Source organism: Argopecten irradians, chromosome 11 (genome assembly GCF_041381155.1).
Source record: "Argopecten irradians isolate NY chromosome 11, Ai_NY, whole genome shotgun sequence".
Taxonomy (NCBI): Eukaryota; Metazoa; Mollusca; class Bivalvia; order Pectinida; family Pectinidae; genus Argopecten; species Argopecten irradians.
In genome coordinates this window covers 2,331,952-2,345,932 of record NC_091144.1, presented here as the reverse complement: position 1 = coordinate 2,345,932, position 13,981 = coordinate 2,331,952, and the positions used below count along the sequence as shown (strand labels likewise).

General features: G+C 37.6%; 1 protein-coding gene across 1 annotated transcript in view; it reads left to right on the top strand.

Annotated features, from left to right (window-relative positions):
* LOC138334289 (anaphase-promoting complex subunit 4-like) overlaps positions 1-13,981 on the top strand; it is a 106,905-nt gene that overhangs the window by 6,634 nt on the left and 86,290 nt on the right. Inside the window, exons 7-13 of the mRNA XM_069282930.1 lie at positions 988-1,093; positions 1,439-1,546; positions 1,929-1,990; positions 4,043-4,055; positions 9,562-9,657; positions 10,438-10,499; positions 10,673-10,715. Of these exons, the coding sequence (XP_069139031.1) occupies positions 988-1,093; positions 1,439-1,546; positions 1,929-1,990; positions 4,043-4,055; positions 9,562-9,657; positions 10,438-10,499; positions 10,673-10,715 (490 nt within the window). The remainder of the gene's footprint in view (positions 1-987; positions 1,094-1,438; positions 1,547-1,928; positions 1,991-4,042; positions 4,056-9,561; positions 9,658-10,437; positions 10,500-10,672; positions 10,716-13,981) is intronic.

The window sequence follows — 13,981 nt, the reverse complement described above, 5'->3', positions numbered from 1 at the left end:
GGTTCTAATGTATCACCTATATTTGATGTGGTATGTCCAAGTAATTGTTGGAATATTCCTAATACCACAAAAATTCATGTAAAAGACTTAAATGCACTTTGCTTTGATTAAAGCCATACTATACATAACTATCAACAAAAAGTCAAGTTAGATTCAACCCCGATATTGTTAGTATTTGTAGATGTAGTTGAAATTAAGTGATATCAAGGGATATTTATAATAACTTTGGTACAGCAGTTGTTGAAAGTCGATACTTGTAAACATGCCTTCATTTTAAACTGGTCGCCATAGAAGCTATGATTCATGACCCGTTCTCGGAAGAGTTTGGATAGACGTTACATAGTTAATGTAGTCACATGACATTTCTCAGCAACAACGTTACAATGTCGGCTAACTTAGGTTTGTTTGACTAAATAGGACCCACCTAGTGATGTTCAATATTTATTTGATTTTTATCAAAAGTTTCCGAATCTTTATCGCTCAAATTGACTGTGTGTCCAGAGTGAACCTTTTGTTATTTTGTCCATAGACTGTACCTGTTGTTATTTTGTGCCCAGAATGAACCTGTTGCTATTTTGTTCCCTGACTGAAGCCATTGTTATTTTTCCCTAGACAGAACCAGTTGTTATTTAGTCCCCCAGTCTGAACCTGTTGTTAAGTTGTTATTTTGTGCCCAGAATGAAGCAGTTGTTATTTTGTCTTCGGACTGAACCTGTTGTTATTTTGTCTCCAGACTGAACCTGTTGTTATTTTGTCCCACAGACTGAACCTGTTGTTATTTTGTCCCACAACTGAACCTGTTGTTATTTTGTCCCTAGACTGAACCTGTTGTTATTTTGTCCCACAACTGAACCTGTTGTTATTTTGTCCCACAACTGAACCTGTTGTTATTTTGTCCCTAGCATGAACCTGTTGTTATTTTGTCCCCAGACTGAACCTGTATTTATTTTGTCCATAGACTGAACCTGTTGTTTTTTTTGTCCCTAGACTGAACCTGTTGTTGGCGGGCTGTGGAGCGAAGAACCTACACATGTTTGCCTACGGTGTTTACCCTATTGGTGAAGGAGTTATCTCCCCTATACCCGACGGACAGGTACAGTCCCGTACTGATATCATATAGACTGGATCAAGTTTGGGAATGTTTATAAAAAAAAAATTGTGATACGAAATATACAGATAACGCTGAAAATAGTTATAATGAACAATAAAGAAAACATTTGTGTCCAAACTTTCAAACTTCTGACCGGTGAAGTGTTTACAGCTACTTTAAATCTTCTTATTTTTGCAGTAACTTCAATTTGCAATTTACTGTTGTAATTGTACTTGCAGTTGAATCTTTTTGAAGTGATTTTTTATTTTTTCGAATTTTGACTGGCCAAATAATGTAATCTCACACGAAATTAAGTTGGTTTTTAGCTTGAATTTGCCCTGTTTTTAGCTGAAGCAGATCCACAGTGCTGAGATATCCCAGGACCTACATATGGTTTCCGTTGTGATAGAACTAGTTAAGGACGACGTACAGGATCAGCAATTCTCCATACTGACGGTAAAGTGAATTGTTTTGCATATTCCTTGTGAATATGATGAAATGCAAAATTGTCTTGAAACAGAAAAAATATATATTTACCAGGTATGTATATCTAATATCATATACAATTTGAAACATATATTTTTCTATTTCTCAAATCTAGGAAGTACCCATGTTAGGTTACAACCATTATTTTCGTTGGCATTATTCTCTAATTTTCATTGTAAGAATTGTCTATAAACATAAATAATTCACCTGTGATTTTTCATAAATCTCTAAAGCTAAAAGATTTCTTGCACTTTTGATAATTCAACAGTTGAATTAACATCATAGAGAAAACAAAGTAAAGAATAAAGTCAAGAATCTGTCATTTTTATAAACGACGTTAATGTTTCCACAGTTTGACACAAGACTGCTATCGTCACGGTTGGTATTCCTGGCTCTGAAATGTGGACGCATCTGATGGGGTGGACCAGTAATCTACTGAGATCACACTACCGGGGGGAACAAGCAATTGCTATTGTGATTTCTTGTGATGTTACACTAAATACATAATTCAATGGGAGCTGAGAATAATGTGGTAATTTCTTATGATTACACTATTTAAGTGGGGAGGTACTGAGAAGTTATAATGTAATTTCTTATGATCACACTACCGGGGGGTACTGAGAATATATTGTAATTTCTTATGATCACACTACGGGGGGTACTGAGAATATATTGTAATTTCTTATGATCACACTACCGGGGGGTACTGAGAATATATTGTAATTTCTTATGATCACACTATGGGGGGTACTGAGAATATATTGTAATTTCTTATGATCACACTACGGGGGGTACTGAGAATATATTGTAATTTCTTATGATCACACTACGGGGGGTACTGAGAATATATTGTAATTTCTTATGATCACACTACGGGGGTACTGAGAATATATTGTAATTTCTTATGATCACACTACGGGGGGTACTGAGAATATATTGTAATTTCTTATGATCACACTACTGGGGGTACTGAGAATATATTGTAATTTCTTATGATCACACTACGGGGGGTACTGAGAATATATTGTAATTTCTTATGATCACACTACCGGGGTACTGAGAATATATTGTAATTTCTTATGATCACACTACAGGGGGTACTGAGAATATATTGTAATTTCTTATGATCACACTACATGGGGGTAACTGAGAATATATTGTAATTTCTTATGATCACACTACCGGGGGTACTGAGAATATATTGTAATTTCTTATGATCACACTACAGGGGGATACTGAGAATATATTGTAATTTCTTATGATCACACTACCGGGGGGTACTGAGAATATATTGTAATTTCTTATGATCACACTACCGGGGGGTACTGAGAATATTGTATTGTAATTTCTTATGATCACACTACGGGGGGTACTGAGAATATATTGTAATTTCTTATGATCACACTACGGGGGGTACTGAGAATATATTGTAATTTCTTATGATCACACTACCGGGGGTACTGAGAATATATTGTAATTTCTTATGATCACACTACTGGGGGGTACTGAGAATATATTGTAATTTCTTATGATCACACTACGGGGGTACTGAGAATATATTGTAATTTCTTATGATCACACTACGGGGGGTACTGAGAATATATTGTAATTTCTTATGATCACACTACGGGGGGGTACTGAGAATATATTGTAATTTCTTATGATCACACTACCGGGGTACTGAGAATATATTGTAATTTCTTATGATCACACTACCGGGGGGTACTGAGAATATATTGTAATTTCTTATGATCACACTACGGGGGGGTACTGAGAATATATTGTAATTTCTTATGATCACACTACCGGGTACTGAGAATATATTGTAATTTCTTATGATCACACTACGGGGGGTACTGAGAATATATTGTAATTTCTTATGATCACACTACCGGGGGGTACTGAGAATATATTGTAATTTCTTATGATCACACTACCGGGGGTACTGAGAATATATTGTAATTTCTTATGATCACACTACGGGGGGGTACTGAGAATATATTGTAATTTCTTATGATCACACTACGGGGGGTACTGAGAATATATTGTAATTTCTTATGATCACACTACAGGGGGTACTGAGAATATATTGTAATTTCTTATGATCACACTACGGGGGGTAACTGAGAATATATTGTAATTTCTTATGATCACACTACCGGGGGTACTGAGAATATATTGTAATTTCTTATGATCACACTACGGGGGGTACTGAGAATATATTGTAATTTCTTATGATCACACTACGGGGGGTACTGAGAATATATTGTAATTTCTTATGATCACACTACCGGGGTACTGAGAATATATTGTAATTTCTTATGATCACACTACGGGGGGTACTGAGAATATATTGTAATTTCTTATGATCACACTACGGGGGGGTACTGAGAATATATTGTAATTTCTTATGATCACACTACCGGGGGGGTACTGAGAATATATTGTAATTTCTTATGATCACACTACACTCAGGGGGGTACTGAGAATATATTGTAATTTCTTATGATCACACTACCGGGGGGTACTGAGAATATATTGTAATTTCTTATGATCACACTACTGGGGGTACTGAGAATATATTGTAATTTCTTATGATCACACTACAGGGGGGTACTGAGAATATATTGTAATTTCTTATGATCACACTACGGGGGGTACTGAGAATATATTGTAATTTCTTATGATCACACTACCGGGGGGGGTACTGAGAATATATTGTAATTTCTTATGATCACACTACGGGGGGTACTGAGAATATATTGTAATTTCTTATGATCACACTACCGGGGGGTACTGAGAATATATTGTAATTTCTTATGATCACACTACGGGGGGTACTGAGAATATATTGTAATTTCTTATGATCACACTACAGGGGGGTACTGAGAATATATTGTAATTTCTTATGATCACACTACGGGGGGTACTGAGAATATATTGTAATTTCTTATGATCACACTACTACCGGGGTACTGAGAATATATTGTAATTTCTTATATGATCACACTACGGGGGGTTACTGAGAATATATTGTAATTTCTTATGATCACACTACGGGGGGTACTGAGAATATATTGTAATTTCTTATGATCACACTACCGGGGGGTACTGAGAATATATTGTAATTTCTTATGATCACACTACGGGGGGTACTGAGAATATATTGTAATTTCTTATGATCACACTACGGGGGGGTACTGAGAATATATTGTAATTTCTTATGATCACACTACCGGGGGTACTGAGAATATATTGTAATTTCTTATGATCACACTACCGGGGTACTGAGAATATATTGTAATTTCTTATGATCACACTACTGGGGGTAATGAGAATATATTGTAATTTCTTATGATCACACTACCGGGGGGTACTGAGAATATATTGTAATTTCTTATGATCACACTACGGGGGGTACTGAGAATATATTGTAATTTCTTATGATCACACTACCGGGGTACTGAGAATATATTGTAATTTCTTATGATCACACTACCGGGGGGTACTGAGAATATATTGTAATTTCTTATGATCACACTACGGGGGTACTGAGAATATATTGTAATTTCTTATGATCACACTACGGGGGGTACTGAGAATATATTGTAATTTCTTATGATCACACTACAGGGGGGTACTGAGAATATATTGTAATTTCTTATGATCACACTACGGGGGTATGAGAATACTTGAATTCTTATGTCACACACCGGGGTACTGAGAATATATTGTAATTTCTTATGATCACACTACGGGGGTACTGAGAATATATTGTAATTTCTTATGATCACACTACCTGGGGTACTGAGAATATATTGTAATTTCTTATGATCACACTACCGGGGAGTACTGAGAATATATTGTAATTTCTTATGATCACACTACCGGGGGGTACTGAGAATATATTGTAATTTCTTATGATCACACTACAGGGGGGTACTGAGAATATATTGTAATTTCTTATGATCACACTACCGGGGGTACTGAGAATATATTGTAATTTCTTATGATCACACTACCGGGGTACTGAGAATATATTGTAATTTCTTATGATCACACTACCGGGGTACTGAGAATATATTGTAATTTCTTATGATCACACTACCGGGGTACTGAGAATATATTGTAATTTCTTATGATCACACTACGGGGGGTACTGAGAATATATTGTAATTTCTTATGATCACACTACTGGGGGTACTGAGAATATATTGTAATTTCTTATGATCACACTACGGGGGGTACTGAGAATATATTGTAATTTCTTATGATCACACTACGGGGGGTACTGAGAATATATTGTAATTTCTTATGATCACACTACCGGGGGTACTGAGAATATATTGTAATTTCTTATGATCACACTACTGGGGTAACTGAGAATATATTGTAATTTCTTATGATCACACTACGGGGGGTAACTGAGAATATATTGTAATTTCTTATGATCACACTACCGGGGGGTACTGAGAATATATTGTAATTTCTTATGATCACACTACTACTGGGGGTACTGAGAATATATTGTAATTTCTTATGATCACACTACAGGGGGGTACTGAGAATATATTGTAATTTCTTATGATCACACTACAGGGGGGTACTGAGAATATATTGTAATTTCTTATGATCACACTACTGGGGGTACTGAATAGAATATATTGTAATTTCTTATGATCACACTACGGGGGGGTACTGAGAATATATTGTAATTTCTTATGATCACACTACGGGGGGTACTGAGAATATATTGTAATTTCTTATGATCACACTACGGGGGGTACTGAGAATATATTGTAATTTCTTATGATCACACTACGGGGGGTACTGAGAATATATTGTAATTTCTTATGATCACACTACGGGGGGTACTGAGAATATATTGTAATTTCTTATGATCACACTACGGGGGGTACTGAGAATATATTGTAATTTCTTATGATCACACTACGGGGGGTACTGAGAATATATTGTAATTTCTTATGATCACACTACGGGGGGGTACTGAGAATATATTGTAATTTCTTATGATCACACTACCGGGGTACTGAGAATATATTGTAATTTCTTATGATCACACTACGGGGGGTACTGAGAATATATTGTAATTTCTTATGATCACACTACCGGGGGGTACTGAGAATATATTGTAATTTCTTATGATCACACTACGGGGGGTACTGAGAATATATTGTAATTTCTTATGATCACACTACCGGGGGGTACTGAGAATATATTGTAATTTCTTATGATCACACTACCGGGGGGTACTGAGAATATATTGTAATTTCTTATGATCACACTACGGGGGGTACTGAGAATATTGTAACTGAGAATATTGTAATTTCTTATGATCACACTACCGGGGTACTGAGAATATATTGTAATTTCTTATGATCACACTACGGGGGGTACTGAGAATATATTGTAATTTCTTATGATCACACTACCGGGGGTACTGAGAATATATTGTAATTTCTTATGATCACACTACCGGGGGGTACTGAGAATATATTGTAATTTCTTATGATCACACTACCGGGGGGTACTGAGAATATATTGTAATTTCTTATGATCACACTACGGGGGGTACTGAGAATATATTGTAATTTCTTATGATCACACTACGGGGGGTACTGAGAATATATTGTAATTTCTTATGATCACACTACCGGGGTACTGAGAATATATTGTAATTTCTTATGATCACACTACCGGGGGTACTGAGAATATATTGTAATTTCTTATGATCACACTACGGGGGGTACTGAGAATATATTGTAATTTCTTATGATCACACTACCGGGGTACTGAGAATATATTGTAATTTCTTATGATCACACTACCGGGGGGTACTGAGAATATATTGTAATTTCTTATGATCACACTACCGGGGTACTGAGAATATATTGTAATTTCTTATGATCACACTACGGGGGGTAACTGAGAATATATTGTAATTTCTTATGATCACACTACGGGGGGTACTGAGAATATATTGTAATTTCTTATGATCACACTACCGGGGGTACTGAGAATATATTGTAATTTCTTATGATCACACTACGGGGGGTACTGAGAATATATTGTAATTTCTTATGATCACACTACCGGGGGGTACTGAGAATATATTGTAATTTCTTATGATCACACTACCGGGGTACTGAGAATATATTGTAATTTCTTATGATCACACTACGGGGGGTACTGAGAATATATTGTAATTTCTTATGATCACACTACCGGGGTACTGAGAATATATTTATAATTTCTTATGATCACACTACCGGGGGTACTGAGAATATATTGTAATTTCTTATGATCACACTACCGGGGTACTGAGAATATATTGTAATTTCTTATGATCACACTACCGGGGTACTGAGAATATATTGTAATTTCTTATGATCACACTACCGGGGGGTACTGAGAATATATTGTAATTTCTTATGATCACACTACCGGGGGGTACTGAGAATATATTGTAATTTCTTATGATCACACTACTGGGGGTACTGAGAATATATTGTAATTTCTTATGATCACACTACCGGGGGGTACTGAGAATATATTGTAATTTCTTATGATCACACTACCGGGGTACTGAGAATATATTGTAATTTCTTATGATCACACTACCGGGGGGTACTGAGAATATATTGTAATTTCTTATGATCACACTACCGGGGGTACTGAGAATATATTGTAATTTCTTATGATCACACTACGGGGGGTACTGAGAATATATTGTAATTTCTTATGATCACACTACTGGGGGTAACTGAGAATATATTGTAATTTCTTATGATCACACTACGGGGGGTACTGAGAATATATTGTAATTTCTTATGATCACACTACGGGGGGTACTGAGAATATATTGTAATTTCTTATGATCACACTACAGGGGGGTACTGAGAATATATTGTAATTTCTTATGATCACACTACAGGGGGGGGTACTGAGAATATATTGTAATTTCTTATGATCACACTACGGGGGGGTACTGAGAATATATTGTAATTTCTTATGATCACACTACGGGGGGGGGGGGGGGGGGTACTGAGAATATATTGTAATTTCTTATGATCACACTACGGGGGGGTACTGAGAATATATTGTAATTTCTTATGATCACACTACGGGGGGTAATGAGAAAATATTGTAATTTCTTATGATCATACTATAATGATTTTAATGGAGTTATATTAATCAGTTGAAAATAATTAATTGAATGGGGAAAGGGAGGGGGGTCATTTCACCACGGCCACCCCCCCCCCCAAAAAAAAAAAAAAAAAAAAAAACAAAACAAAACAATCTACTGCTAGCCATAGGTCTAACTTAATCCCAATTTGGAGTTTATCATTAATGAGGAGAAAAAATTATGTCTTCAAGTGTTATAGCAACTTTTAGAAGGGGGGGGGGGGTCATTTCACCATAATGGTATTTTGACCCCGGGGTCATTTCACGATAATGGTATATTGACCCCGTGGTTAATGTACCATGATTCAAAATACCATGCTACACCTTGGTAACTGAGAATATATTGTAATATCTTATGATCACACTACGAGGGGGGGGGGGGGGGGGGGGGTTGCAAGTTGGGGGGGGGGGGGATGTACTGAGAATATATTGTAATTTTTTATGATCACACTACGGGGGGTAATTTCCTTTGTGTTTCCCATTTGTTGTCTTTAGAAACTATAACCATATAAAAATCAATTTTGAAAAAATATGTAGGTTATTTCATATTGAAGTCTTGTGTCATTTTAAATGCACACTACACTTGTTTATATTCACGGCAGTTTGCCAGTGAATTGCCTAATTTTGCTTTTCGCGGACTATATTCTGGTGCGGGTAATACTCAGGACACTTGTTTATATTCACGGCAGTTTGCCAGTGGGTTGCCTAATTTTGCTTTTCGTGGACTATACCCTGGTGCGGGTAATACAAAGGAAATTATTTTTTCTATCATTTTTCAGTACCTACAGCAAACAATACAACAAATGTCGGAGGCTTGGGAAGACATTCTCATGGAAATGGACTCAAAACTTCTCAAGTTCGCGGGAGAAAAGAGAGTAAGTATTGTATAACATTATAGCTATCTATTAGAATATATCTAGGACAAAACACAGTTGACACTAGGAACATGAATTAGAAAGATTGACAACCTCACTATTTTTAGCCCACCAGATGTATCCTCTATGTGCCTAGGGATTTTTCTGTGTGCACCTAAACAGTTAAATACAAGAGGTCAACTGTGATATGTTATAATAGAGCAATCATTTTTAGATGGTATGAATAAACTTTTGAGATGGATACTTTCAATAAAAGAAAATGAACTTCTGATTTAGAATGTCTAGTTTTCGAAACACCAGGTAAAATTGCTTATTGTCCTGATTTTGAAAAATCATTTTAAAACTTGTAACTCTGAAAAAATGGTCTTATCAATATAATTTTTAAACTGCTGGTGTATATATTTATGCAAAAACATCATCTTTAAACAAATAGGTATATAAGTAATTGCAATTTTTAAACAAATACATTTATAAGTAGTTAGCCAAGGGAAAATGCCTATAAACCAGAGGTCTCTGTCACCAGCGAAGACAAAGAAGAAGTTTCCATTCTCGTTGTATATATGTTTCTGGTCATACATTGGAAAATTGACTTTGGAAATAACAGATCTTCAGTTCAAATTTCGTCTCTTCTCAACTTTCAAATCAGGTGAAATCATCCATTAGGTCTTGCATATCTTAATTAAATCTTGTCCTCAATTTACCCTCTTATTTAAATGATTAAGTAGTATTTTTCGTTAGATTGTGTATTTTGTACTGGATTCTCATTTTGCTATTTTACAGAAGACAGGCACCAGCACAGTTAGCAATGATTTCCTAGAGCTGTTGATGTTTGGAACACCAAGGTATTTAGATAACTTTTGTGATAACTTTTGCCTTTGTATACCTAAACACATACATTTTTGAGACTAAGGTTGAGTATTGTGATTCTGTTTGATATGTATGGATTTGATAACAATGCATTTGAAAAATTCTAAATCATTTGAAAAACACACCACTGTCTGACTTATCTTTTCAGTCCAGAGCTCCAAGCCTTCCTACTTCATGAGTTAACAGAGAAGGTCAGTATACAGTGTTCCATTGTTGGTCAGTATACAGTGTTCCACTGTTGGTCAGTATACAGTGTTCCACTGTTGGTCAGTATACAGTGTTCCACTGTTGGTCAGTATACAGTGTTCCACTGTTGGTCAGTATACAGTGTTCCACTGTTGGTCAGTATACAGTGTTCCACTGTTGGTCAGTATACAGTGTTCCACTGTTGGTCAGTATACATTGTTCCACTGTTGGTCAGTATGTAACAGGGTCTACTTGGTGGTTTTAAAGAAATGAAGCACTCCACGCAGAAAGTAATCCAATGATGAAGTTTATTACTCCATAAAAACACCCTCTTCATGAATGAAGAGGGCCCGACTCCCGGGAACACCCGTACGTCGAATGGAACGTGCGCACAAAACGATAGTAATGGAGCTGATCTATCTAAAGCACGCTCTAGATCAATATAGTCATATATACATGTACGTCCTTCCTCTACAACGGCCAGTACGGGAGTGACGCTACCCTAAAAAACGCGGGTGCGCAATGACCCATGGTCACTCTCAATATAACCTCTGAACCCTGGCAGACAGGTTTGCACAGGTGTTACATAACAGTGTAGTATATACACTCACGTACTACACACAGGCAAACATATACGGTAACCTGATGTACATATTTGTTAATACAAATGTTAATACAAATACCAAATAAATTAATGCTAATTTATACAAATGCAAATGTCAAATAATTGACACTGTTACAAGTATATAGTGTTCCACTGTTGGTCAGTATACAGTGTTCCACTGTTGGTCAGTATACAGTGTTCCACTGTTGGTCAGTATACAGTGTTCCACTGTTGGTCAGTATACAGTGTTCCACTGTTGGCCAGTATACAGTGTTTCACTGTTGGTCAGTATATAGTGTTCCACTGTTGGTCAGTATACAGTGTTCCACTGTTGGCCAGTATACAGTGTTCCACTGTTGGTCAGTATACAGTGTTCCACTGTTGGTCAGTATGTAGCGTTCCACTGTTGGTCAGTATACAGTGTTCCACGGTTGGTCAGTATACAGTGTTCCACTGTTGGTCAGTATACAGTGTTCCACTGTTGGCCAGTATACAGTATTCCACTGTTGGTCAGTATACAGTATTCCACTGATGGCCAGTATACAGTGTTCCACGGTTGGTCAGTATACAGTGTTCTACTGATGGCCAGTATACAGTGTTCCACGGTTGACCAGTATATATTGTTCCACTGTTGGTCAGTATACAGTGTTCCACTGTTGGTCATTATACAGTGTTCCAATGTTGGTCAGTATACAGTGTTCCACTGTTGGCCAGTATGTAGCATTCCACTGTTGGTCAGTATACAGTGTTCCACGGTTGGTCAGTATGTAGCGTTCCACTGTTGGTCAGTATACATTGTTCCACTGTTGGTCAGTATACAGTGTTCCACTGTTGGTCATTATACAGTGTTCCACTGTTGGTCAGTATACAGTGTTCCACGGTTGGTCAGTATACAGTGTTCCACTGTTGGTCATTATACAGTGTTCCACTGTTGTATGTAGCGTTCCACTGTTGGTCAGTATACAGTTGTTCCACTGTTGGTCAGTATACAGTGTTCACTGTTGGTCATTATACAGTGTTCCACTGTTGGTCAGTATACAGTGATCCACTGTTGGCCAGTATGTAGCGTTCCACTGTTGGTCAGTATACAGTGTTCCACTGTTGGTCAGTATACAGTGTTCCACTGTTGGTCAGTATGCAGCGTTCCACTGTTGGTCAGTATACAGTGTTCCACTGTTGGTCAGTATACAGTGTTCCACTGATGGCCAGTATACAGTGTTCCACTGTTGGCCAGTATACAGTGTTCCACTGTTGGCCAGTATACAGTGTTCCACTGTTGGCCAGTATACAGTGTTCCACTGTTGGTCAGTATACAGTGTTCCTCGGTTGGTCAGTATACAGTGTTCCACTGTTGGTCAGTATACAGTGTTCCACTGTTGGCCAATATGTAGCGGTCACTGTTGGTCAGTATACAGTGTTCCACTGTTGGTCAGTATACAGTGTTCCACTGTTGGTCAGTTTGCAGTGTTCCACTGTTGGTCAGTATACAGTGTTCCACTGTTGGCCAGTATGTAGCGGTCACTGTTGGTCAGTATACAGTGTTCCACTGTTGGCCAGTATGTAGCGGTCACTGTTGGTCAGTATACAGTGTTCCACTGTTGGTCAGTATACAGTGTTCCACTGTTGGTCAGTATACAGTGTTCCACTGTTGGTCAGTATACAGTGTTCCACTGTTGGTCAGTATACAGTGTTCCACTGTTGGTCAGTATACAGTGTTCCACTGTTGGTCAGTATACAGTGTTCCACTGTTGGTCAGTATACAGTGTTCCACTGTTGGTCAGTATACAGTGTTCCACTGTTGGTCAGTATACAGTGTTCCACTGTTGGTCAGTATACAGTGTTCCACTGTTGGTCAGTATACAGTGTTCCACTGTTGGTCAGTATACAGTGTTCCACTGTTGGTCAGTATACAGTGCTCCACTGTTGGTCATTATACAGTGTTCCACTGTTGGCAGTATGTAGCGTTCCACTGTTGGTCATTATACAGTGTTCCACTGTTAGTCAGTATACAGTGTTCCACTGTTGGTCAGTATACATTGTTCCACTGTTAGTCAGTATACAGTGTTCCACTGTTGGTCATTATACAGTGTTCCACTGTTGGTCAGTATACAGTGATCCACTGTTGGCCAGTATGTAGCGTTCCACTGTTGGTCAGTATACAGTGTTCCACTGTTGGTCAGTATACAGTGTTCCACTGTTGGTCAGTATACAGTGTTCCACTGTTGGTCAGTATACAGTGTTCCACTGTTGGTCAGTATACAGTGTTCCACTGTTGGCCAGTATACAGTGTTTCACTGTTGGTCAGTATATAGTGTTCCACTGTTGGTCAGTATACAATGTTCCACTGTTGGCCAGTATACAGTGTTCCACTGTTGGTCAGTATACAGTGTTCCACTGTTGGTCAGTATACAGTGTTCCACTGTTGGTCAGAATACAGTGTTCCACTGTTGGCCAGTATGTAGTGGTCACTGTTGGTCAGTATACAGTGTTCCACTGTTGTTCAGTATACAGTGTTCCACTGTTGGTCAGTTTGCAGTGTTCCACTGTTGGTCAGTATGCAGTGTTCCACTGTTGGCCAGTATGTAGCGGTCACTGTTGGTCAGTATACAGTGTTCCACTGTTGGCCAGTATGTAGCGGTCACTGTTGGTCAGTATACAGTGTTCCAC